Raw genomic sequence first — 27,221 nt, 5'->3', positions numbered from 1 at the left:
AGGGTTCTCTAGCAAAATGACGGGGGGTGGGGCACGGAAAAGCACGCTGAAAGGGTTGCCTCAGGTACTGCCAGAAGAAACAAAACATCTGCTTTTAAGTACTTTTACTAACCCTGCTTGTGCTTTCACCGTGTTTTGCAGCAGCAAAGTAGAAAATAACGGGGGGGGGGGGGAATCGCATAATTGTTCTGTGTTTTGTGTCTTGCCACATCACTGTAATGATTCGAATGAAACAAATGTAAAAACTGTCAGTTACCTTCTACTATAGCTTTTATTTATAGCCACATTTATCTCTACTTAGTAGCATTTCATACCACAAAGTTTACCAAACAGACCTTCTATTTACTTGTTTCTTCCATGGACTAAGAATTGTCTCCTCCATCTGAGGAGAGAGGGGCATACAAAGGATACCAAAAAGGATCCAAGTATCCTGGAGACTTGCACCAAAGCCTGGACTTTCATTCTTCCGGTCTTTGTTGACACTTCATACATGAGACAAGATCAAACAAGACCATGCGTGTCTGAGTAGCAGTAACAGCATTCTAGATAGTAAGACTGATGCAAGAAAGATACCACGAAGGAAACCTTTTTATCAAAAGATAAAAATTCTCAACTGACAAAATGCCGGGAACGATTAAAACACTCAGCCACCTGCAGTTTATAAGCATTCTTAGTTTCCGTAACTGGGGTGGAAATCTGTGTTACAGTTCATAAACTAACAATCGCAACTGTGTGTGTACAATCCTTTATTGCACTTGCACGGCTTTCTGCCACCCATGCCACGCAGCCGGTTGAGACTGGCTGGCCACCCTTGCAGACTTCCATGCGCCAGCTATTGTGTTCCAGGGCCAGCCCATTACTACACCAGCTGAGTATTTCACCAAGAGGAGTTGAAAACCGGCAGATTTTCTTACTGCAAAGGTGAGAAGCAGGTCGCTTCCTACTGCTTACAGTTCAGAACTACTTTTAACCTCCAGCGCTTTCAACCCCAATATATCGCGACGATGAGGAAAACGAGCCGCTGCTGCCTAGGTAGGGAAAGCCGGGCCAGGCCGGGCGGTTGGCACCGCCATGTCAGAGGCCAGGGGCCGGGTGCCGGCCACCGCCCGGGGCCCGAAGCGGCTGCTCTCGCCGCTGAGGCCGACCGCTCGGCTGTCAGAGAGGGGACGCTGCGGTGGCCGTCGCCAGCCCTGCGGCCAGCCGGGGGGAAGGCGAGGCGGGGGGGGGCGGGGGCCGGGGCCGGGGCCGGGGCCCGGCCGCCACGGCTTTCGCTTTCGCCTTCCCCTCAGCCGGCCCTTTCTGGTTCCCCGCCGCCTTTCCCCGAAGTCACGTGGTGCGGCTGTTCCCGCCTCGGCGCTCCCCCTCCCGCCGCCGCCGCGCCTGCGCACTACGGCCGGCCGGCGTCGGCGGGGTGCTGCCGGGAGCCGGCCCCCGCACGCCCCGTCGGGCCGGTCACTGGGAAGGGTTGGCAGCGCGGCTCCCAGAGCCTTACCCGAGAGGTGAGGGGGAGGCACGGCAGCTGGCTCCGAAGGAGAGGGGGGGAGCGGCACGGCGGTGCAGTAACAGCACCTCAGGGGCTAAGGCAGCGGGGTGCGCGCAGAGTGTAAGCGATCCCGCGCGTCCTCAGACTAGCCCCCCCGCGGGCTAGCTTGCCGTCCTTGGCTGCCGTGTGGAGATGGCCCGCTGAGGTTTGCACGTCAGCGTCTTTCCTCCTGGGGCAGCGGGACTCATCTCCTCACGGTCTTCGCTCCTGACAAGGTCGCCCCCCTTCCTGTGGGGCCACCAGGATCGCACCACCTCCCTCCCGGGCAGCAGCCCGTGCTTCCCTCGCACCCGTTACATCTGCTCACAAATCCTACTTCTTAAACGTCTGCTAGTTCCTTCTCAACGGCTGCACCTTCTCTCACACCTTTCCAGACTCCTAGCACCGCCCTGCTCCGAACGCTGCTCGGGAGCGCCACAAGCCGACAGAAGCGGAGGCCGGTCCCCGGGGACGGCGCTCACCCGGTTTCTGCCTCGCCTGCCATTGCCAGCGTCGCCGCGCTGCCGGACACCCTTTCCCTAACAGGTGCAACCTCTCTCTACGTTATACGTGCGGTGCTTCTGCCGGCAAACCCTGCGCAGCTATTAGGGCCAGCCGGCCGGGGCCGGCGGGCTCCGGCGCAGCTCGCCGGTGTGGCCGGCGGCCCCGGAGGCCAGAGAAGGGGGGGGGAGCGCCGCGCCGGGAACACCCCGCCTCCCCCACGGGGAAGGGAAAGGGCCGTGGGCGGGGCAGCCCGGCGCCGCCGCGCTCCCACTGGCCGAGGCCGCGGGGGCCGGGCTCTGATTGGCCCTGCCACCAGCCGCCAGCTCCGCGGCTCTGCGGGTATTTGTCGGCGCAAGCGAGGGTCGCGGCGCGGAGTGGAAGCGCAGCCTCTTCCCACGAGTAAGTGCGGGCGCCGCGCGCGCGGGTGGGTGGCTAACGGTGGCCAACGGCTGCAGGGAGAGCGGGCCGGGGCCGGCAGGTCTACCCGCCCTCCCGGGGACGGGGCGGGACACACGACACGGGCCGGCCGAGCCGCGGTGGGGAAGGCGTGCCAGGCGGCAGGGACGGCTGTCCCTCGCCCTTTGGTCCCGAACTGCCGCGCGTGGTTGGGCGGCGATCGCCCGGGAAGTCGGGAATGACACGAAGAACGGAATTGCTAGGAGGCGGCGGGGTTTAAACGTAGTTAGAGCACAGCCAGGAAGGTGCCCGAGCTTAGCTGTGGAAGGCAACCTCGAGCACGGGTGTTACCGAAGCACGCAGACCCGCACACCTGCAAATAAGGCCCCTTTTCTCCAGAGGTGCATGCGGACTGCGATCCTATTGCCCATACCCAAGGGAAGGCAGAACAGCAAAATGGCCTTTCTGTCCTACAGCACCTCGCTTGTCAGTTTGTCAATGGCAGGCTGAGCCCTGTATCCCAGTATTGGTCTCTCTAATGCTTTCTCTACAAAAAGGTGCCGACTTACCACTTTTTCAGTGTTTCTCGTCTTGCATCCCCAAGGAGTGCATTTGCTGCAATATCGTATTGCACTGTAACCGGCTCTTTGGCTGGTTCTCCGCCACCCGTCCCAGGTCCTTTCCCAGTCTAGTCGCTTTAAGACGGAAAGATTGGAGTACATCTTCATTTAAGCACTAGGGAAAACAACAGACTAACTTCATGCATTGAGACAAATTCTTCCAGCTTTCCTCACCAATGTCATCTTTAACTGTTTGCCTTGGTGCCACTACAGCATACTCCAGTGCTGTTACCTGTAGTCCGAATCCCATGCACCTCAAAATCCTCAAAGCCCTCACTTTAAACATAATAGCATTTTTAACTCTCATTTGCTTCTCATGCATAGCGTATGCCACTCAGCAGCTGAGGGAACTGACATACAAACACTAATGAATTTGGCAGGAAGCAATGTATAAGATAGTCCTCCACCCCAGTGCTGCCCTGTTCCTTGCACAGGAACTGTCACCCTTTTTTAAAAGTTGCAGATGCAAGTGGTCTTGTGTCTCACCACCCATGTTCTCAGCCTGGACTGTTCCTTGGACATATCTTTACATGCCATTTCCACTACAGGATGCTAACCTGCAGCCCAGTGAGGAGATGGTAACTGGTCTGCAGCCAGAGGCCATAAGTCAGAACATACAACCACTCTGTTATAGAACTGTTAGTGTACAGCCTGACTTCTCTCAGTCATATTAGTTCATTTTAAGTAACCTGTGTCTGAAAATTTGGTCGTGAGAACTAAAGCATATAGTAGAAAAAAACCCCAGCTCTCCAATACTTCTCCATTTAAACTGACTTGAGATCTAGTCCATTTTCAGAGCCTAAGTGAGGACACACATAACACCTGAAAATGGGCCCCTAAAGGTTTCTATGATTTTCCACTCACACTTTTTGCACCTTGTGGCAATGGGGAGTACATCTGCACCAACAAAAGGTGAAACTCCACGTACAGGATCTTGATCCTGCAGAGTACAGGTATCAAACTCATAGGTCCTCATTCCCATATCCCTACTAAGCAAGAGAGCAGTAACACTACCAGTACCCTAAATGCTGTGAAAAGGGGTTCAAAGGAAAAAAATAAAACAAAAGTTTTCATAGGGAAGGGTGATACAGCTTTGAGTTATTTTTCATGCAATAGCACACTCTCTTACTTTTCGATTTTTTTTTTTTTTTTTTAATTAAAACAAGCACAGAAGTTGCGTTTAGTTTTAATCATTAGCTTTCTACAATTGTTACAGCTGAAAATGAAATGGTTTTGTTTGCTGGAAACACTTTTCCTTCCTACTCCTCCAATTTTGCCATTGTTCATGAAAACTTTAAATGAGTTACTTTTCAGCAGTTTAGTCCAAATACTACTTAAACATTTACACTGATTTTTGTTTTGCCCTCCTCAGGATGACTCAGTGGTACCAGCTACAGCAACTTGATTCCAAGTTTCTGGAGCAAGTTCACCAGCTATACGATGACAGCTTTCCTATGGAAATCAGGCAGTACCTGGCACAGTGGCTGGAGAATCAGGATTGGTAAGCATAGAAATTGGCCTTCAGGTTGTGTGATAAGCAATGTTCTCATACATGCTGTTATGGGCAGCAGAAGAACACTGGGGAAGCAAGCTGCTAGGTGAACCTTTGCTGGTAGGACACTTCAGTAGCTGTGTGGGTGCTATAGCCTGTGTTCCTGCCCCTCTTCAGGGCTTTCTAGAGGGGCCTGACACCTAGAGTAACAAGTGTACTATCTCATATTTCCCTTGGTTGGTCTGTAACAAAAGGAGCTGTTTTAAGATCGATCAGACCTTGGCAGCTCAGTCTCTCGCTGTTTACAGACTTTGAGCTTTTGCCAAGATTTCTGTGCAGTGTCTTCTTTTAGAAGAGTGGTACAACATGCACATGCATCAGGTTCACTTTTAGCTTCTTGATGTGCATGGAATGGGTAAATGAAGTTGCACAGAACATGGCAAGAATAATACAGAGAAACACATACATTTCTGTATCAAGGAAAGTAAAGTCAAAGTTGAGAGAATGAAACTGGCTTATGTTTGAAGGTAATTTTTACCGATTGCATCTACTACAACTGGAGTTTGGGATTAAAAATAAGGTACTCCTGTATGCATTTCTTGAATGCTCTATTGAAAGTATTTTTAATACAAGCATGCCTTAAATTATTCTAGGGAACATGCAGCCAACAACGTATCTTTTGCTACGGTGTTATTCCATGACCTGCTGTCACAGCTGGATGATCAATTCAGTAGATTCTTGATAGAAAACAACTTTTTACTGCAACACAACATAAGGAAGAGCAAACGTAATCTTCAGGTATGGCTGGGGTATATGCCTATACATTTGCCTGAATTGCTTCGATAGTGCAATTGGATGCCTCTAAGCAAACTACCCTACCATGAGAGATTTTCACAGAGAATGTGTGAGAATCCTAATTTAAAAGTCAGAATTCAAATGTGGCTCCATTTTTGTTTTAATTGGCTAGAAAGTTACAGTTTCATTACCAGTACGGATACATTTTCTGAGAACTCTAGAAAAAAAGAAAGTTGTAGTTTGTAAGGTGTTTACTACATGTATTTGGAGCACTTACTCGAATGTAGTTTCACTTACCCCACCACTTCCCCAGCTGGTTTCGTCAGTGTCCTAATAAGCTTCTGATGCAGAAGAAACACAGGGGAAGGACTTCTTCCCATATAACTGCAGAACTACGTTTAATAGCAAAGGACTTGTCATTAGACAGCACTTCTGTGCATCATATTCTACTGACAAAGAAAAGGGCCAAAGCAATGGGTAGTGAGTGACAATGCAGAACATACTTAGTGGACTTAATTACTTTCATTAGTCAGACCTCGCTTCCTCTCTGTAGGGCTCTATGCCAGAGGATCTTCCATAGAGTTACCTTCTCCACAGTCTATTTCCCAGACACCTAGCTTCTCCTCAACACAAGTCAGTGACTAGGGGACTGTTTTCTGAGGAGAGGAGAACATGACCAGGCTGTACTTATCTGATAGTAACTATGGATCAGCAACAAAAGGTCAGTCAAGAAGGCTGGTACAGCTCAGCAACCCCCTGGGGCAGCACCATCCTGGGCGGAGAAGGGCAGTACTCAATCCGGAGCATGTTTCAACTTTGTATGCATATAGAACAGTAAGGTTGAATTTGTATCCAGCCTTAACTATGCATTTATAAATCACAGCTAACCTATCTCCTTTAGATCACTGAGCAAGAGCTGTACCTGTCAAACTAGAGCAAGTGCCCTTTAAATCCAGCAGCTATACTTCAAAGTTGTGGAAGGGTGGCGAGAGAGAGAGGATGAGCTCTCTAGGACTGCAGGGTAGTATCTCACTTCTCCCAGTAATGTCTCTGACCCTTTCCTGTTGTTTTGTGCTAAGTCCCATCTCTTTGTACACTAATGAACTTAAATAGAAACTCATTCTTGGAGATGGTTGTAGCTGTCACACTCCCTGTAGTCTTGGAGCATGCTATGAGCTGTATGTGCCCTGAGGGTCACACACAGTCACTCGCTAATCTTTTTGCCAATCAGTTTACTGAAGGACAAGAAATTATGGGCATGAACTTTAACAATAGACTGTCTCTAATGCCAGGATAACTTCCAAGAAGACCCGATACACATGGCAATGATCATCTACAGCTGTCTGAAAGAAGAGAGGAAAATACTGAACAGTGCCCAGTTGTCAAATCAGGTAACAGTCTTGGAATATGTACTGCAGTTGTATCTGCCCTTTCTTATTATTTGGGACAGTGGGAGTGGAAGACGACTGAAAGAGGAAACAGACTGTCCTCTCTCTGCTCAGCAATATGTTTCTTAAAGACAGAAGAGTGAGCACTCTATATGGACCAGCTGGACAGTGTGGCTTGTTTGTGCTGTATGAAGCATTTGGAGGGGAGATGGCCAGGATGTAATTTTTATTCCTTGAGTGATGCAAAAGCTATGCGTTTTTTTTAATGCTTCTGTACTATAGCCTGATGTGCTCATCAGATTTTATTACAGTTTAATAATTAGTGCTTGTCTTATTTCTCCAGCAAGTTTTTAGCTTTTTTCTTTTGCATTTTACTCCTTAATTTACTCTGTATTAAGCAACTGAGCCTTGGTGCTTCTCTGGACTGTCTCTCTGGGAAAATGATGCATTGTTCTCCTTCCCAGTTATCTCCAAGTATTTCTTTCTATTTTTGTTTTTTAAAAGAAGCCCATTTCTTTCCTCTGAACCATAGGTAAAGTCATATTCTTCTCCTTCCTCATCTATTCTCTGATTTTTCATCTTCTTGCTTTTTCCTTTGCAAGGAGAACTGTTTTGCAATAAAAAAAAATTCTGCAGTTGGGAAAGGCATGCAAACTATATAGCTAGATGTAATCTACTTACGTAGTAGTAAAGTGATGACTAACCGAGCATGTTAAGTTCTGATATTTACATACTTCCATTTAGGGCAAGTTTTTGAATGCGTGGTGTTAGAGTGAGAGCAGCACTCGGGCACAGGCTTTCAACAAGGGTCCTAATGCAGCTGTGTCCAAAACAGCTCCTCTAAAAATGTGACTCTGACAAAGCCCTTGCAGCTGCACCGCAGCTGTTCAGTTTCTATTCTGGCAGCATGCAATATATTTGGGTCATCAAAAAGAGAAATAAATCCTCCTATACTTACTGTTGGCAGTAGGTACAACACCATGCCCTACCTCTGCTTTCTGGTAAGTGTTCTCATTTCCCAAAGCTGAGAAGATAAAATGCAGAGCAGGCACAATTAAAAGCATCATAAAAACCAAAGGAGAATCCTGAATGTTAGAGTATGCTTAGATTGCTGTAATAGTCTGACTTAAATCTATGATGGGGGACCTTTGGCAGTTTACCAAAAGAAATACTTTGGATGACCTTAGTGTAAGTTGAAGCGTTAATCAGAGCAATAATGCATACCTGACTGTCCCACATTGGAGGAACAGCAAGTTTCTAACACCAATAGTACTGTTAATGTGTGGAACAGAAAATCCTGTCTTTCAAATTACTGCAGTTCTCCCTGAGTGATGTCATGCAATAAACTTCCTGAATGGTATTGAGATCAGCTTTCAAAGAAACTATACAGAGATATAAAATGTGCTCAAATCCCTGGTAGGAAAGAAACTGCATACCAGGTTACCCCATTTGCCTATAAACAGACTTATCTTGTTCTGGCTCTTAGCCTGTTTCCCCCCATATCCGGTATAGATGAATCTAATACTTGATGTCATCCAACCTAAAGGGTTGTTGTTTTCTTGAGATTTATTTAGAAGATACATGAAGATAAGCAAACAAAATAATGGATTTGTGCAGAGAGAAAATGGAATATGTTTATAGCTTGTATTGCTATGATGAAAATAGCAGCATCACCACACAACAGGCATTTTTAATCCTCCCGTGTTTCTTGCAAATTCACCTGACCTCGATTTTATATTATAAAACCTTACTATGATTTATCAGAACAAGCCATACTTCATCATGTTGTTTGTCAACAAAAGCCACTAACTTACATTAATGAAAAAAGTATTTGCTGTCATGTGTCACTCTGGTTTGACTTCTGTTGTTGTTGTTGTACTTGCTTCCCTCAGATGGAAGTGGGGAGCATACAGAACACTGTGATTGGGATGCTGGACAAACAGAAGGAGCTTGATGCAAAAGTTAAGGCTGTAAAAAACAGTGTTATAGTAAGTATAGTATAACTATTTAAAATAGTGTTTGTTGATTCACATATGTTGAAAAGCTTTCAGTACATAAAACTTCCTAAAATGACAAAAAAATAATGGAATGGCTTGGTTTTCAAGTCTATAATGAGTGATTGTCTGAAAATAGAAAGTAATTATTTATCAGTAGCACCATAATACACATTGGGATTTGACTGGTTTAGCAAGATCAAATTTCTTGTGCCTAAATCTTAGCAACATTTTACCTATCTGAAATACTAGCAACTGAAAAAAAACCCTCTTAAGAAATCATATACTGACCGATTTGTTGTTAACTAGAAGATAGATTTTCATTTAGTATATAGATGGTTATTGTCTTAACAAATACTGTCATGACAGAAAGCTTTTCTCCAAGCAATATCCAAGAATTTGAAATCTTGTTTAAAATTCTGTGTGCTGTTCCAAGTTTTTCTATTGTAGCCTAGGTTCTCGTAAACTCTTAAACTCTCCTAAACTTATATGGCTAGACAGTAAGGGCTTTTCGGTATTTTATAATTAACAGATTTTAGTTAGCTGAGAAGAGGGAGGGAGAGTGAATAGAAGGTGATTAAGTTTAGGGATATTTTGTTAGGGAGTTCCAGGAAAAGGCATTGCTACAAAACTGGACTTCGTCTCTGTAAAGGGCTGGTACCAGGCAGTTCCTAATCAGAAGTAGTCTTGCATTACATGAAAGTATTGAATAATTGTGGCCACCTTCATTTGTGCCTTATAGGATGTGGAGCAAGACATCAAGACATTAGAGGATATGCAAGATGAATATGACTTTAAATGTAAAACCTTGCAGAACAGAGGTGAGTATCAAGGACATACCCTATTGCATATGGTTTGTAAGAGTAAACTCTGCTGTCTTATGTCAGGAAACTAAACCTAACGATATACAGCCAAACTTAATGGTAATGTCCCTCCTTCATTAATTCTGCTTTATGCTAAAACCTAAATTCCTGAAAAATGCATTCTCTGCATCTGTCTGTTCTGACAAGAGCCTCTTTATTAACGCAGCATTCCTTTGTCCTTTACGTCCCTTTGCTACTAGAAATAGCAAACCCTATAGACTTTGACTTGTTCAACCATACACCTAAATAGTTAAGTTTAGGCTTCTCTTTGCCATCTTGTATTTCACAAATGCCTTCCTGCTCCAAGTTTTGTAGGCTTTTGTGTACTGAGGGAAGCACATGCAGCTGTAAGTCCACACTGGTTTCATTATATAGATCTGTCTCTCTTTTTCACTACTTTGTTCTAGAAAAGGCTTCAGTTTCCAACACAAATTGACAGTTGACTGTCCCTCAGAGGGACAGTCTCAGAAGATACTAAGAGGGACACGTTCAGAAGATACTAAGGGGAGCATTGAGTCACAGTCTTGCTCTTTGTACTTGGGGGCAGGTAGCACTTCCGTGAGGCAGATGGGAACCTCTAACTTAAGGTCAGTAGGCAGCAGAAGTAGTAGCTAGGGTGACTATGTAGGATCTGTCAGCCTGGGCTACCCTCAGGAGGCTGTAAACATCCTCCCTTGAAATAACAGTTAACATCTGTTGCCAGGTTAAGTAATACGAACGATTCATGTCTGAAGTCAGCATGAGAACAAATAGCTCAGTGTGTATCTTTACACAATATAATCACTATTTTAAATCAGGTTCTTGCTCTGAAAAGCAAGCAAAGTTACATCTCAATACTGGGATAGTGGCTTTTCCTTGCATTAGTGCTTTAAGTATAGACTGTGTCCTTTCAGAAGGGGGAAAGGAGGAATCAAAAAAAAAAAAAAATCTAGGAGGCAGTAAATATTTGCTCTCTTAAGCTTTAAAGATATACTTCACTTGACATTAGCCAGGCAGGTCACCTCCTCCCTGCAGTGTTTCCCCCACCCATACTTCAGCACTCCTTCAGCCTCACCTTCACAATTGGGACTTATTTTACAGAGCTTGAGTCCAATGGTGTGTCGCAGGAGGAATTCAAGAAAGAACAGATGAATCTCAAGAAGATGTTTTTATCACTTGACCTAAAGAGAAAGGTAGTGCTCAAGTTTTCTTTCGGAAGGCAACAGCACTTCATTTTGAACATATGTTCATTTTCATTGGATTGACATAACAAATTATGCAAAAGAAAACTTTTCTACTACTTTCAGTTGAACTAAGATTTCATTCTTTCCATCCTGACTGAAAGTCTAGGATCTCTGTAAGCAATTTAATTTCTCTTCTAGCAACCTTTATCAAACTGTCAGGTAAAGCTAAAAGAACAATGAAAGGAAAAAGATGTCATATCAATAGTCATGTTCTTGAGGAAAACACTGATTTAAAAAACTGTGGCTATATTAGAGTTAAATGTGCTCACTCTCATTGCAGTGCTCAAACCTACAGCAAGCACTGGGTGATCCCAGATATACACTTGGGACTTGGATGCAAGACACTAGCTCTTCAGAATTCAGCAATACTGAATATGCTTTGTTTCTCCACTTAATCTAGCAAATACTCCAGCTAAAAAGAAGAAGGTGTTTTTAGAAAACATCATGTGTTGACAAAAACTATTACTTCGAGGTTCTTGCAGAGTTTTGCAAGTCAGATAGCATGAGCTAAAATAGTACTTATTTTCCTGTATGAAGTATTTTTAATAAACAGGGTAATTTAATATTCTCTATAGGAAGTGGTGAACAAGATAGTACAGCTGCTGAACACCACAGAGCACACACAGAGTGCTCTTATTAATGAGGAACTGGTGGAGTGGAAACACAGGCAACAGACTGCATGCATTGGTGGCCCACCCAACGCCTGTCTTGACCAGCTACAGAACTGGTAAGTCTCTAGTCAAGGACTGCACCGGACAGGAACTTGAACTGTGTTATGAAGTAACACCAGATCTGTGAAATAGACTGATTATTTACATTACACATTTTCATTCTGTCACAGCGTAACTACATTTCATTTATTTTATTACCTCACCACATTTGCAATGAGCAGGAAGTGTTCTTTGTGCACTGCCTAGTCCAAAGGCACAGTCACCTGACTGGTGTCTCAGCATTATTACAATACAAAAACATGCTAAAAGTAATAAGATTATATAATTGTAGGTTCACCATTGTTGCCGAAAGTCTACAGCAAGTTCGTCAGCAGCTCAAAAAGCTTGAGGAACTGGAACAGAAGTTTACCTATGACCCTGATCCCATCACAAAAAATAAACAAGTTCTGCAGGACCGAACATACAGTCTTTTCAAACAACTCATCCAGAGGTAACAGTCAAGAAGGGTCTTTTCGTGTTTGCATAAATAAATGGATGGAGAGCACCTTCCCTTCTGTTCCCTCAATATTTCCTGCATGCTAACTTTGTATTTTCTGAGGTTTTCCTAAGTTTGTCACAAAAATTAAACTAAATGACCATTTTTGAGATTCAGCCTATCTAGGGTTTCCACAGGTTTAGGCCCATGGAAAGGGTTTGTGATCAGTCATCATTTAAGTTAGGAGGAGCTATGCTACAGCGTGCATTGATTACAAAATCAAACTCCTAGTTTGTTAGTCCATTTCTTGCTTTAAGCTTCAGCCCTGCAAAGTTCAAGTAAATGGAGGCAAGAAACCATCTGCATGAAGCTATGCCCAAGATAAATACACACTAGATTCTCCAACCCTTTGTCTCTGGACACATCCTCTTTGTCTCCAGCATAGGGAGGCCAGCCCTACCTTTGTATATTCTCTATGATGCAAGTTACTGTAGCTGGTAGTTCCCCCATGTAAGATCAGAGTCCCATTCTGTAGACGTACAGTAGACAAAAATTAATGCTGCAGAAGACTTGAATCTAGCAGATAAGAGCTGGGGCTTAGATATAGTAGGTAACATCCTGTTACGGGGGGCTAGAATCCAGGTTTCCAGAGTCCCATTCAGATGCTTTGACCACTAATCTTCAATTGCAAGACACAGGTACTGCTTTTCAATGAAGCAAAGGCAATGAGGAAGAGCTGTAGAAGTCCAGCTGCTGTTTAGTTATCTTGCCTGTGAGTATAGTGGAAGGAAAAGTCTCCATGCTGCCTAGGACTTGGTAACAGTAGAAATACTTCAGGATTTATGTCTATACAGCACAGTGCTACACAAAAGGTGCCCGAGACAGCAACAGTTTGGGGTGTATCAGAACAGGTTAGCCTCAGGAGTTTGCTTTGTGGGGTTAGCTAGCCCTCATCAAATCCCCAGCTAGCTTATCTAGCCCTTGGGCACACATTGTTATGTAGCACTGTCTCACAGCACTGTAACCGTAAGAATTTAGCAAGCACTGGAAATGGCAAATGAAGCAACACTCCTCACTTGGATTATGCTAGTTACATCACAGTGTTTACATGCTGTTTGATATCAGGGAAGTTTGAGGTAGCACTCTCCCTCCTCAAGCCATCAGTGTATTTAGGAAAAGCCAACCCTTATGAAATCACTTTATACTTGGAATATTTCTAGCCCCATTGATACAAATGAAAGAAACCAGTGCACAGACCTCTGTGTAGACTGAAACTGAATGAATGAAGTCTATAGTACTACTGGTAAATCACCGTTCTTTTAAAGTTCACTTTTAATGTAATTTCTTATTCCTTAAAGACAACATTGATAAATCAAAGTGCTTTTAATCTGTTCTTTCCATAGCTCCTTTGTGGTAGAGAGGCAGCCTTGCATGCCAACACATCCTCAGAGGCCATTAGTCCTGAAGACAGGAGTACAGTTTACTGTAAAGCTGAGGTATGTTTTCCCCTTCCCCCTTCTTGTTTTGTGGTAAGCCTTTCACATCATTGACTTCCTACAGCTGAGATGATTGCACATCTTACACTGTAGCCCAAGTGCTAAGGTCAGGAGGAGGAGAGTGCCATGTGGCAGGGGGATATCTTTTAGCAAAGTTTAACTTGGATTCAGCTTTTACCCTTTACCAGAAGTGGGGGGTACTGAGTGCATAAGAAACACAGCCAAACAGCAGAAGACACATGCAGTCCACTTTGTCATGCAAAAGAATAACTCATTTGCCCATCTAGGTTCCTCTCCAAACGCTATCTTGTATGGAGCAAGCTTGGAGCCTGTATGTGGCCCTGAGTGGTGCAGCTTAAATATATCTGTGATAAGCAATGCGATAGAAAAGAACCTGTCTTTTGCAATTTCAGTTATTAAAAAAAAAATTCTCTTTCCAGATTGCTGGTGAAATTGCAGGAGTTGAACTACAACTTGAAAGTGAAAGTTTTATTTGATAAGTACGTTGCATTTTTCTCATCCCTGTGTACATTAATGGTAAGCAGTCCCCATGTTCAGAAATCCAAAAGACAGTCATCGTTTGAGTGTTGAGTTGGCCAGGAGCAGGCTGGTTCTCCATGGCAGCAGGTATATCCTCCCTTTTTCTTACCCATGCCCTTGCTCTAAATCTCTCTCTGCTGTCAGAGACATGTCACAAAGCACAGACAGCCTCAGCTTCTTGCCACCAGCTCCTCTCAGGTGCGCTGAGGAGAGCTCACTACTGCTAAATCAGTCTATGCACAGAGCAGCACTTGGACAGCACGTACACTGCAAAACCACTTCTCTGTTGTGGGTGTTTCACTTGGGCTAGCACTAGATGAAAGCGTAGAATCGAACTCCACTGTTTCCAGTCACATAATTCAGCCTTGTCTTTAAAATATCTTACTTTTTGGGTAGCCTCTAGTGAGGAATCTGGCTATCCTAAAGCTGTCTTTGAATTAGGGGTATAAACAGCCTACCTTTAACTTGTGACATGTTCTCAATTAGTGAAAAACTTAAAACAATCTAAACAGTCTACTACCAATCTTTTGTAAGCAAGTTCAGCTTTTTACAAGCACTACAGTTCAGATGAATTTAGCACTTTAAGGGCAGGGGAAGAAATGTAACAGGCTCTCCAAAACAATGACAGTGGCTGTGCTTTTAAGAAAGCAGGTGGGTTTTTGTCTTCCCATTCAAGCCTTTAGGGGGGCATTCTGTTCACTTGAGACAGCTCTGGGGTCCAGAAACTTGCATGGAATGGGGAAAGGAAAAGAAATTCTTAGGTGGATGCATGAGCTGAGGCTTTGAGAAGTGCACCAGATGTAATGCAACTCAGTAAAATCCTGAGTGGTAGGAAAACCGATTCAAGTGATGCAGCAAGTTATTCAACAAGTTGTATGGTTTGAAAGCAGATTTAGAATGACAGTACTGTGTAGATTTTTTTTTCAGAGCAAGAGCTAAAACCTATGTAGTAAAAGAAAGGACTTTCTTTGATTATAAAGCCCCCATAGCAAAGTTTAAGCCTCAGTAAGAGACAGCCCGTGTAGCACAATATGTATTTTGACTGCTTGAACCAATTGCCTCCTCTTTTACACAAAAGATTTCACAGAAGCATTTTGCCAGTTCTCAGTCAGCTGTCAGCTACTAAAACAAACATGCACATTTTCTCTGTGTCAGAATCTTGAAAAGATTTGTCTTTTCTTTTCGTTGACAGAGATGTAAGTGAGAAGAACTCCGTCAAAGGGTATGTGGCATCACAGTTTAGTATGTTAATATTGGGTTCTTTCAGTGAATTTGAGACTTAATTCTTTTCTCTCTCTCTTTGTAAAGGTTCAGGAAATTTAATATTTTGGGAACAAACACAAAAGTAATGAACATGGAAGAATCTACTAATGGAAGTCTAGCAGCAGAATTCAGGCACTTGGTAGGGTTTGGTTTTTTTTTCTTTTCTTTTATTGACACATCCATTTAATTGTGTGGGTGGAGGGTGTGGTAGGAAGGAAACAAATTGCTTTTGTTATTGAAGTCATTGTTCGCCCTTGTGTAAGAGGAACTATGATCATCTTTCCTTCTTTGTTCTTCCCTTTTTGAAGTATTTGACCTGTTTCAATTGAAATGCTATTGCTTTTGTCACTGAAACAGGGCCAGAAATGCAAATAAGAGTATTTGCTGCCGTACAGCTTATGTTGCAATGAGTTCTTTGGAGGAAGGAGAAAAAGAAAACCTAGAAATGCTGTTTTGGGCCTTTCAGAGGAAGGCCCATAGGTCGGAAAGCTTGGAGTAGTTTAAGAACTTTGAGTCTGGAAGATGAAAGTTGTCTAGGAGTGGGCAGCTACAAGAAATTCAGTGCTTTTAGCAGACTACACAACACTTTTGATCTGCAGATAGTGAGATAAATCAGATTGGTTCCATCATTACTAACAGGAAAGGAAAAATGCAAGTCTTGAACCAGTGAACATGGAAGTCTCCCTTCCTCATGCAGAACAGACACTGTCTGGAGTTTATTGTCCAATTCAGAGAGGTACTTTGATAAATGAGTATTTCATCTGATCCTTCCTGATTTCACACTGCTTCTGTTCTTATAAGGGCTCTTTACATAAAGGCATTACATTATAACAGTGCAATATCTATTTTCACAGATGAATAGTTTATAAAAGAGCAGTAGTTACCTACAGTTTAATCCTTTGGCTACCACAGCTTAGAACTAAATAGAATCAGACACTAATGCAGCAAGCTTGCATACAGTTGAGCAACTAGGGCATGTGAACATTTCCATCCTCTACCACTTTCATTTGTGGCTGAGGTAAATGAGTGATGGGGTTTTTTTGTTGTTGTTCATTTGCAGCAACTGAAAGAACAGAAAAATGCAGGAAGCAGAACAAATGAGGTAAGCAGCACTAACCTTGTCTGTAAAGCTTTTGCATAATACTAAAAAGGCATTCAGGCTTTTAAGATAATGCTCTGCTCAGCCCCCTGAAGAAATATACAGGATGACAGATCAATAGGAAAGGACTTCAGTGTTTCTAGGAAGTGATCCGTGTAGGAGGTGTCTAGAAGTGAGAACTACTGCCACAATGGTGTCCCTTTGGACTGTCCCTCATTGGTATCTAGCTTTAACAGGACTTTCTGGCAAAGACAGAGTTTTCTTTGGCTTCTAGGTAGAAGCCAAAAAAACCCAACAAAACCCTGCTATTCTAACAGGCAGTTTTAGGAAGTTAGCATTGTCACTTGACTTTGGCTTGTGTCATGGTTTAACCCCAGCCAGCACCTAAGCACCACGCAGCCACTCACTCACTCCCTCCCCCCATCCAGTGGGACGGGGGAGAAAAATCAGGAAAAGTAGCAAAACTCATGGGCTGAGATAAGAACGGTTTAATAGAACAGAAAAGAAGAAACTAATAATGATAACACTAATAAAATGACAACGGTAATAATAAAACAATTGGAATAAACAAATGACGCACAATGCAATTGCTCACCACCCACTGATCGACGCCCAGTTAGTCCCCGAGTGGTGATGCTCCTGCCCCCCACTTCCCCCAGTTTATATACTAGCTGTGACATCACATGGTATGGAATACCCCTTTGGCCGCTTCAGGTCAGCTGTGTCCCTTCCCAACTTCTTGTGCCCCTCCAGCCTTCTTGTTGGCTGGGCATGAGAAGATAAAAAATCCTTGATGTGAAACTAAACATTACTTAGCAACAACTGAAAACATCAGTGTGCTATCAACATTCTTCTCATACCCAATTCAAAAACATAGCACTATACTAGCTACTAGGAAGACAATCAACTCTATCCCAGCTGAAACCAGGACAAGTTGTAAGGTGTTTCTGAGGTCTACAGCAAGTAATCTTGGGCAGAAAAGGTTTTTCCCCATGATAAATCCCCTTACCTTCCCCCCAAGCAATTTTCAGTCCCTGAAAGGTTTTGTTTGTTTGGTTTTTTAAAGGGTCCTCTCATTGTAACTGAAGAGCTTCACTCTCTGAGTTTTGAGACGCAGCTGTGCCAGCCTGGCTTGGTAATAGACCTAGAGGTATGTCTTAGATGAATCAGATGGACTTAAATTCCTGTATGTCACTCATGCTGACAATCTAAACTATCTTTTTATTTTTTAAGTACTGGGATATCAAGCACTTTCGGTTATTTCAAAATATATGAATGACACTTCACAACATCTCTGTATAGACACATACAGTGAGAATGCTGTCAAATTTCTGGGTAAATAAGAGTAGATGTGCTTTGCAAAGCGTCTGATAACCAGCCCTGTGTTTTAAGCTCTCTAGATACCACTTTCTATTTATTTCAGAAGCAATATGCTAGAACTCTACCATTAATATCAGTGCTATAACTGACACTAAATGAAAGTCTTTATCAGACAAAAATCACCTAAGTCTTTCTAGTACTTCATCATGCTGACATTTTCTCCCCTTTACAAACTTTGAGTGAAAAAGTTAAGACCATGCAAGCAGGGATTTACAATGGAAATTGGTTTGTGGATAATCTAGAGGAGGACTGCAGCAGCAGTACAGGGTAGTCTGACATGTTTCCTTTTGGGTCACTTTCAGACCACCTCCCTTCCCATTGTTGTGATCTCAAACGTGAGCCAGCTTCCAAGTGGATGGGCTTCTATCTTATGGTTCAACATGCTGTCTACTGATCCCAAGGTATTTGAAAAAAAAAAAAAATTGTATCAGAAATACTATGTGTAATTTTTAAGCATTGTCTGTATACAAGTGGCTGCTGCATTTTTTTCCATGCAGATGACTCTTAATGGCCTTCAAGTGTAGAGAGAGGCACAGTGACTTACTTCCTTATCCTAAACAGAGCAATGTTTGAAACCCAATGTTTCAATGTTTGAAAATAAGGATCGTATACGTTGTATTCAGTATATACAGTACACAGCAAGAGGCCAAATAAACATTCAAGAATTCAAATACAGTGCACTTGAGTAATCTAGGAATTCTACCCACTGGGAGAAGACATTTCGAAAGCAGAGTCCCAGAGATTACTTTTCGTGGTTAAAAGTGCCTGTCAGAATAGCAGCCTGCTTTTGCAGAGTTGTGTCAAGCTGACATCCATTCTTAAATCTGCATTTTGTTTTGGCAGTACAGTTTCGTAAATTCAAATGGAATTCCAAAATTAATGTTTATTAACCATAGATTGTATTTTTCCCTTCCATTCCAGAATTTGTCCTTCTTTCTGAATCCACCTTATGCAAAGTGGTCTAAACTTTCTGAAGTTCTGAGTTGGCAGTTTTCTTCTGTAACAAAGAGAGGACTTAATGCAGATCAGCTGAACATGTTGGGGGAGAAGCTACTTGGTATGGTCTGCTTCCATCACAGATGGCCTGTTTGAATTTAAGCTAATTCTACATCTTTTCTGCATTCTATTTTAAGTTTTCATTTCCTCTCACACCTTTTCCCCTCATACAATATCACTTTATAGCAATGAAGTGTTCTCCAGTTTTCAGTATGGTAGAGTTTGTAAATGAAGGTCAGGTCATGAAAAAAATCTGCAGTTCTAACTTAAGAGTTCTATGCATTAGGGCAGTGCAGATTGGGACTACTTCTGCCTTTTAAAGAGCTACAGAAGTAATGCACATGCTTAGTCAATCTTTGAGATGGCTGTTTTTAGGCATTTTTTTGGTTTTGTTTTTAACTCCATCTCCATTTATTTTAACTTCATGCATGCCCCCAAATACAGTGGGGGTTTACTCTATCTGCATAAACACAGTTGCAATATCAAAGTGCAAACACTATGAAACTATTGAAGGATATCAAATTGAGCATCTCCCAGATGCGAGTCCTTAGTAAAAGCCTCATCAACCATGAGTTTTGTTTCCAAACTCCTTGTCAGTTTGCCTGATAGGCAGGACACTTGACACTGCTACTGAGTTTGCATAGTAGACCCTAGATAAAAATACTGTTGATTCAGTATATTCCACTCACCTTAAGTTTCAGGAAGCATTTAAATTTAAAGGGATTTAACATTAGTGGGTCTAGGTGGTAAGTACAGCATTTCAGTCTAATTCCCTTCCTCTAATTTCCCCAAGACATAAGATCTGACAAAAAGCTTACTGATTTAATAGATTACTTTTCAGAGTTCTGCAAGGGGACTAATTTTTTTAGTTTAATTAACCATCATGAAAACAAAGTGACCACTGACATATTTCTGTGGTCAACTTGCATTTGAGAGCTTCAGAGATTTTTGTCAAGCTCTGGTAACAGTAGGGTTGCTATTTAAATCTTATCTCTACAGCTAAAAGTATTTCACTACCAGAAAAAATCCAGGTAGTTGAACATTATATATGAGGATTCCTTAGTGCAAGGGGACACAGAATCTAACAGGGTGCCAGGATACAACTCACCTGCTGCTTTTGCGATGTGAAAGTTGACAGAATCTTGGTCTCTAACACTAGCAGCATTAGAAACAAGCTCCCTAATCCAATTTATTTTTAGGGATATGAGAGGGAAAAGCAGCATATTTGACTTTATGGAAATCCATAGCATGATCTGTAACAGTAAGAATTTGGCTCTGAATACAATCAGGGTCTGCAAAGCTCTAGCTGCTGTAGTCACAGCATAGGATTTTCTTTGTGGCTTAGATGTGGTCGTGAGACCGTAAGAAGGCAGTGGGAAATGATCGCAACAGGAATGAGATGAGTCTGTGGTTGGGGTAGACCTAGAAGTCAAAGAGTTTCTGGGGCAAAAGCCTACAAGCCACCAGAATCAAGACAGGAAAGTGCTTAATCTCAGAAGGATATTGTAGGGTCCGCTGAGCTCCTACTGAAAAGCTTATGGGTTGCAGTTTTCTTGTTTTGCTGGAGAAGAGATGTGCAAGATTTCAGGCTCCTTCCTGGAAGCATTTTGGAACTGGCAAGTGTTAGGAGCAGCATAGCATAGAAAGTGTCAGAATGAATTGGTGCCCATTACGCAAGGTCTGTTTAAATACATTTGGTCATTCTGATGCAGTGAACTTCTCCAGAGGGAAACTTGCAAGCTCTCCCTGCACTAGCTGTGAAAATACAGTAGCCTTCCATTTCTTTTCTTTCTTAGTCCGACAGCTCAGAGGTGTAAATAAACATTCAGAACTTAGTGCTATAAGTACCTTCCTTTCAGCCTTACTAAGTAACTTATGGAACATGACTGAAGTCAATTTATTCTTCTCAGGACCAACAAGCGGAGGATCTCACGATGGCCTTATTCCTTGGACAAGATTCTGCAAGGTATGAACACAGTTTAAAAATTGAGATGGAAGAGGGAGTTTTGTCTTGGTTTGTTGTGGGGTTTTTTTGTTGGGGGTTTTTTTTTGTTGTTGTTGTGGGGTTTTTTTTTCAGGGTGCTTTTTTTTTCAGAAGTGTACCCTAGTTATTCTAGAGCTTACATGGTTGTGGGAGGTTTTGGTGGTAAGGTTAAAGTAGCAGCAGCAGGAGGAAAAATGGCTTGTGATAGCAAGGAGTAGGTGATTTTGAGATTGCTTTTGAGCCATGTAAACTATATAGGAAAATGCATGTTTCAAACACAGTATCTTCATTGTTATTAATGCAGTTGCTATTAATAGAATAGTTCTCAATTTTAACTGTTACAGAAAGTGTCAAAAAAACCCAGCAAGGTGAACAATTCTTCTCTGTCGTAGTGAAGGACATTTCCCAGACCAGGGGCAACTAGATTAGGGTAAGGATTAGCACAGGGCAGCCAAGAGGGTCAGCATGATGGCAGAAAACCACATAATGAGATTTCGTAACAGTGGCTGCAGCAAGACAGGAAGACTCTTCACATTTTCTTTGGCTTTAGACCCTGAACTGGTATAGATAAGCAGGAGATGACAGCAGGCAGGAGCAGACTCCAAGGGGAAGAGCAAAGCTCTGGTGACCTACAAGCACTCAAGTTCATTAGTATGGGTGTCTCATGAGGAACTGAAATCTGAGTCAGAACAGAAAGTGTCTCCAAGCTATTCTGCTAGCCAGCCTGGCTGAAAGCCCCATGGGATGGTTTGGACGTCCAAGAGCTCCAATAAGGACAGTGCCCAGGCAAGAACCAGAGCCCTGTGTCATTGCATGAGAGATGATGGATCATATGTTTGTAGGTACTGTAGGCTCAGGCAGGCATTTCTCTCACACTGCCTCTTGCTTTAAGATTCAGTACATGCTTCATTCCCAATAGTTTCTGTCCTTCTGGAGTAGAGAAGCAGAAAAGGAAAAAAAAAAAATCATAAGAGAATACAGGGAGGGTGGGAAAGAAGAAAGAGGGGAGAAAAATGCAAGAACAAGTAGATGCTGAAAGGATTGAGAGCTTGCTTTCTCTCTGCTTAACAAAACTGACATTACATTATCCCTGTTCTCCCCCTCCTACCCCCACCTTTCCATATTCTGAATTTCAGGAAAATATAAATGATAAAAATTTCCCCTTTTGGCTGTGGATTGAGGGAATCCTGGAGCTTATTAAGAAACACCTCCTGTGTCTCTGGAATGATGGGTAAGACATGAGTGAAGTTAACAAAGATGTGGTCATTGCCTCAGACCTCTCATTTAGACTAGCAGTTGCATCCTCAGGTTGTGAGGTTGTTTGTGCAGATAACTTTGGATCCAATAAAGTGGAACTTGCAACCAGAAAAGTCCGAGGCAAATGAATTGTAGTAGTGAGGAAGCCTCTAACGAGGCAACTGCTTAAATGGGACAGCTTGGTCATCTGACTTTTTTGTTTTAAGTCACAGAGCAGGGCTTTGAATGTTAGAATTTTTTTTTTTTTTGCCTCTGCTCCTGCTGCAAGTAGGTTCTTTCCACACCCCAGAACAGAGCCTCTTTTGTGTTTGCCAGGGAAGACTGAAGTACAACAAAGTATAAGTCATAAAGTCATCATCCATCTTAAAAAACAAACAAACAAAAAACCCAAACCAAACGAAAAAAACCCACAACCAAAAACCAAACCAAAGACCTACCCACAAGCCAACATTATCGTGAGCCTCCTGTAGGTGGCAGCAGCCAGACTCTGAACTTCTGTATCTTCAATATGAGTCCAGAAAGTAGTCTTTACTGATTTTAATAGAGTATATTAAGCAGTAAGACTCTGCCAGATGGAAAACGAGTTCCATTTGCCCCTTAACACTGGTTTAGTAAACTTTGACTCTGGTGTTGCTGATTTTAGAAGTAATTGCTGCCAGAAACAAGTTTAGCCAAGGTCACAATCCTGCATTTTAGGTTTAGCCACATTATGAAACCCTGTCAATAGCACACTTACAGTGGAGCATCCTAGTATCCCACAAGTCTGCAGGATCTACAACATCAGGATTGCTCTGTCTTGCTACATTCAGCAGCAGGCTTGAAATTATTACCCCCTAGCTCCAGATGAGTTCTGTCAAAGCCCTTTATAGTACAAGCCTTGTTTCACTGCCTAAAACCTACATATTTCTTAGCTAAGTGGACACCAGTGCAGTGGGAACTTTTCCCACCATTATTGAAGCAGAATTGCAGTTCTGTCCTATTTGGTGTTCTGCCTCAGTATGGCTGTGTGCCTACAGGATTGGGTTTGTGGCTTTGATAGTATACAGTCTTGAATAGCATTACTCATTGCTCTCAGTTATGAGAGCAATCTCCTGTTTAGGGTTTAACAGAAAGAAGAGGTGCAAGTTAAATCCTGAATGTCATCAAAACCAGAAATTTAGTACTATTAGTTTTTCCTCTCTGTTGGCTTTATTGGGTAGTCACAGATCTTTGTTTCCTAGAAAGGCAAAAAGGGAAACTGAAGGGAAAACTCTTGCCAACTGTAAAGATACTTGAGCAGGAAAGAGACAAATATATAGGATTCATTAGGATAGAGACACCCCTTGTATACAAAAGATTAAGTATTACAGCCTCAAGAACACTTGCCTTTCTTCATACTTGAGGGCTGGGAAGGCAAAAGACTTTCATTATACACGGGATATTTACCACCCAACACATTTGTTACCTAAAGCATGCCATTTAAAACAACAACAAAAAAAATACCACACACAACAAAACACAACCATAAAACGGGACAGCTTACATAATCTGAAATTCTAAGCAAAATCATGATTATTTAGTAGTTTTTGTGCAAAAAAAGCATTTTCCTTAACTTAATGTGCAGGACAGTAGTACTCCTTAAAACTTCATTATTGATGGAGTATTTTGGGGAATAAGAAGCAGTGCAAAGGAATTCTGACCTTTTAAAAAAGCAGTTGGGGTTTGACCAGGGTTATGCCCTGGTGCTAGCTTGTACAACTCCCTCCCCAGTACCTCTTCAGACCAATACATTTCTTATAATTACCACATTGGCCTCCTTGCCTGCCTACACAGTGACATTTGCTGAGCATAGTGAATTTGGGGCGTTGAAGTCACACAAGCTTTACAGCTCATCTAGAAAATGTGCACAAGGAATAAAGCAAACCCCACACCTGTATGAATGCAATCTGGTAGCTAGCAAACTGTTTCATCAGCCAAAGAGGAGAAACAACTGTTCTTTAATATACTTTTGAAGTTAAAACTGCTAGCTGGGATCTGACCGTATTACACACATAGAACTTCTGCTTCCACAGCCCAGCTTTAACAGCAAAGGACAATCTCTTTTATTCCGAGCTCAGAAAAATGTTTGTATAAGCCACCGGGCCAAAGGAAGAGTGCTGAGGGAAGCTGTAGCGACTCATGGCTTCCACAGGGCAGCTTCAGCCTGTCAGTCCTACTGCTAGCTTTCCAGCTGTTCACAGGACAAAGCATTCTGTAAGGCTTTTACAAGTACTTCAGCTCTTTTAAGTGACAAAACTTTTTTAGTTTTCCTAGCTAGCCCAGCACAGCTTAGATTTTACATTGAAGAAGTAAACTCAACTTTTTCTTTTCAACATTACAGCTGCATCATGGGTTTCATCAGTAAAGAGAAAGAACGTGCTTTATTGAAGGACCAGAGCCCAGGAACATTTTTACTAAGATTCAGTGAAAGCAGCAGAGAGGGAGCAATCACATTTACTTGGGTAGAAGGATCTCAAAACGGTAAGTCAGTAACAGAGAACATCTTTGTCCTCAAAATACAAGCTTACATCAGAACAAGAAGTCTTTATGCTCTTCTCTTTTACACCAAGAACCAGTACAATACACCACTCTACCAGTCCCCACCCTTACAAGCAACAGGCCACAAGCAATAGCAGGCAGATACCTTACTAGGTGTAGCTCATAAGCCACATGGTGGCTTCTTCAGGGTTTCAGATAGGACTAGAAACACTTCCCAGGTACTGCTTCTGGCCCGGAGGTTTGTTGAGGACAAACTGCCTAGGCCATCTCCCCTGCCCCCTTAGGTTCTCTCTTAGCAAGACACCCTTAGTCCATACACACTTGCATCTCCCTCCAAACCCATAGCATCAGAGACTTCCCCATCAGAGATTTCTTTCCCAGCAAAAGTTCACTACAGCCACATTCAGCCCTCAGTATTATCATTCTCTCCCACTACTTTACCTTGTGTACGAGGCTCCTTTCTCAAACAGCTTTCTGTAACACATGGTCTGACACATTTGTTCCTTCCTTCCCACATTCTCCCTAGGTAAACCACATATTCACTTCATTTTCCAAGCATTTCTCCTTCCTCCCATTTCCAGAAGAAGGACTGATGAAGAGCTTGTATCTTCAGTTAGCTAGACTACTCCACCATCCTCTTTCAAGGAAGCCTAAAGACTTAAAAGCTGAGAAGAAGGAGGGGGGGAAGAGGGGAAAAAAACCCAAACCAAAACAAAACAAAAAAACCACCTCCCCTATACCCAACCAGTGTTCTTCCCTTATCATACAACTTAAATCAACCCCACCTGCCAGGATGGTGCAGCTGTTGACACTTCACTTGAATGAGCCCAAGTCCTACAACAGCTGGAAGAGAAACTGCTGAACGTACTTGAATGATTTCTTTCCTTTTGCTGCTTTCATACCCGAGACATCCAAAAATTAAGCAAAGAAGGGTGATAGTATTTAGAGCATTCAAGGAGGCTTTATCTCTTTATGACTCATAAGAGCTCCAAGTGGTGTATTAGGATCAAACTTTCTAATTGGCAGTAGAGTTTGAATGACATCATTTGGAAGGAGGTTGAAAAGGTAGCACCAAATTAGTTAATGAAATATTGCAGTTAATTTCCACGACAGGTCACCCCAGTCATTCTGAATACAAAATACACCAAGAGCCATCACTATGTGCTGTCCCCCTATATGCCTTCCTACCCCACAAAACAATTGGGCTCCCTTTGACAATCATTAAATATTTACCTGCAGCACAGTAGGTGTCATCCAGGTAAGCCTTTTGCTCACGTGACCTCTGAATTTGTGGAAGTGGCTGAAGATTTTATGGACAGTTTCAGAATAAACTTTGAAACCACCTTTAAGAGTCCCTGCTTCTCTCATCTGCAGAGCCCCAGTTCCATTCGGTGGAACCATACACCAAGAAGGAGCTCTCTGCTGTTACTTTCCCTGATATCATTCGCAACTACAAAGTGATGGCAGCTGAAAACATTCCAGAAAATCCACTGAGATTTCTGTACCCAGATATACCTAAAGACAATGCCTTTGGCAAATACTACTCCAGGCCTAAGGAGGGTGAGTGCTATAAATAGCTCATACAGTGTGTGGTGTTTCTTCTTGAGGTACTTGGGTGCTGTATAATTTCTGTGGCATAGAAGGAAAGGGTAGCAGTTGGACTGAATATCTTGGCAGCCTATCCCATGCTTGAGGGGTACTCAGCTGAAAGGTGAGAACAGGCACCTAAGCTTTAGTAGGTTAAGAAAAGGTCTGGTTTTAAAGAGGCACATCATGAAATCTAGTTAGGTCAAAAACTGAAAACGTAATTGTCGCTTGCCCTCTAATTCAGCTTTCATGGGAGCCTGTGAGCCTGTGAGGTATTTCAGAGATGTAGGTTCCCGCTAACAGCTGGAACCATGACTCATATTTGACTGTTAACACAGGACTAATGTGTAAAAGCCTGGCTGTGTGGGCCTGGCAGGATGTGTTGATACAGTTACATCAAACTTTAGGGGAGGTTTTGTTCCCCATTTTCTATAGGGGAAAAGCAAAAAAGAAAATCTGACTAAAAATGGAATAAATTAACCATAGTGCTGTAAAATTCATGAGAGAGAGACTTGCATATTATCTGGGTCACAGGCTTTATTTCTGGTACAATAAAAATGGCAATGTGAAGTGAGCTTGCTAAAAAAAAAAACCAAGCTTTTTGGTTTTTTTTCTCCTTGAAGCACCAGAGCCTATGGATTTGGATGGTCCCAAGGGAAATGGCTACATCAAGACTGAGTTAATCTCTGTATCTGAAGTGTAAGTTTCTACGGAAATGCTGGATTTCTTGGAACTGATCCTAACTTTTTAGCTGTAGCTCATGTCTCTTCACAGTATTTAAGGTGTAGGTACCCCATCATATCTTTCCTCTCTTTCTCTTTAAGGATCTGATCACACCACATTCATGCAGTGCTGTGTTTGAAACATCATTTTTAGGTAAAAACCCTAGAAACTTGCAGGAAGTTGTACTGGCAAATAATTGCTTGAAAAGCAAGTTCTTAAAGACTTGTTGGACTTGTTTGATTAGAATGTAGATCACTGAGTAGTCCCAGTTTTCATTTAAAGCCATGCTGCCTTTGCAAAGCATGGTGTATTGCTCACAGGCTAGGTCTTCTTCACAAGAGACCTCATGAGCAGCCCTTCTGGACTCAAGAGCCAGACATGGTAGCCCAGCTGTCCCTCAATTCTTTAGTGAAGGTTTGTCCCTGCTCTTCTCCTT

General features: G+C 42.7%; 1 protein-coding gene across 4 annotated transcripts in view; it reads left to right on the top strand.

The window, feature by feature from the left end:
• Positions 1-1,614: 1,614 nt before the first annotated feature.
• Positions 1,615-27,221, top strand: part of STAT1 (signal transducer and activator of transcription 1) — a 29,152-nt gene continuing 3,545 nt past the window's right edge. The window contains exons 1-23 of one of the 4 annotated variants that reach the window (XM_041124127.1): positions 1,615-1,758; positions 1,918-2,068; positions 4,415-4,543; positions 5,188-5,332; positions 6,622-6,720; positions 8,610-8,705; positions 9,454-9,532; positions 10,655-10,746; positions 11,373-11,524; positions 11,800-11,958; positions 13,347-13,439; positions 13,880-13,939; positions 15,172-15,201; positions 15,288-15,381; positions 16,303-16,344; positions 17,408-17,491; positions 18,024-18,122; positions 18,643-18,778; positions 20,628-20,683; positions 21,838-21,932; positions 24,318-24,457; positions 25,850-26,035; positions 26,686-26,761. In XM_041124127.1, the coding sequence (XP_040980061.1) occupies positions 4,416-4,543; positions 5,188-5,332; positions 6,622-6,720; positions 8,610-8,705; positions 9,454-9,532; positions 10,655-10,746; positions 11,373-11,524; positions 11,800-11,958; positions 13,347-13,439; positions 13,880-13,939; positions 15,172-15,201; positions 15,288-15,381; positions 16,303-16,344; positions 17,408-17,491; positions 18,024-18,122; positions 18,643-18,778; positions 20,628-20,683; positions 21,838-21,932; positions 24,318-24,457; positions 25,850-26,035; positions 26,686-26,761 (2,141 nt within the window). In that variant the 5' untranslated portion in view covers positions 1,615-1,758; positions 1,918-2,068; position 4,415. Of the gene's footprint in view, positions 2,069-2,292; positions 2,426-4,414; positions 4,544-5,187; positions 5,333-6,621; positions 6,721-8,609; positions 8,706-9,453; positions 9,533-10,654; positions 10,747-11,372; positions 11,525-11,799; positions 11,959-13,346; positions 13,440-13,879; positions 13,940-15,171; positions 15,202-15,287; positions 15,382-16,302; positions 16,345-17,407; positions 17,492-18,023; positions 18,123-18,642; positions 18,779-20,627; positions 20,684-21,837; positions 21,933-24,317; positions 24,458-25,849; positions 26,036-26,685; positions 26,762-26,886; positions 27,208-27,221 lie in introns of those variants that run through there. The other 3 variants (XM_041124128.1, XM_030016839.2, XM_030016841.2) reach the window with 3 other exon arrangements.

Source organism: Aquila chrysaetos, chromosome 6 (genome assembly GCF_900496995.4).
Source record: "Aquila chrysaetos chrysaetos chromosome 6, bAquChr1.4, whole genome shotgun sequence".
NCBI classification, from domain to species: domain Eukaryota; kingdom Metazoa; phylum Chordata; class Aves; order Accipitriformes; family Accipitridae; genus Aquila; species Aquila chrysaetos.
This window is presented reverse-complemented; position numbering and strand designations above follow the sequence as displayed.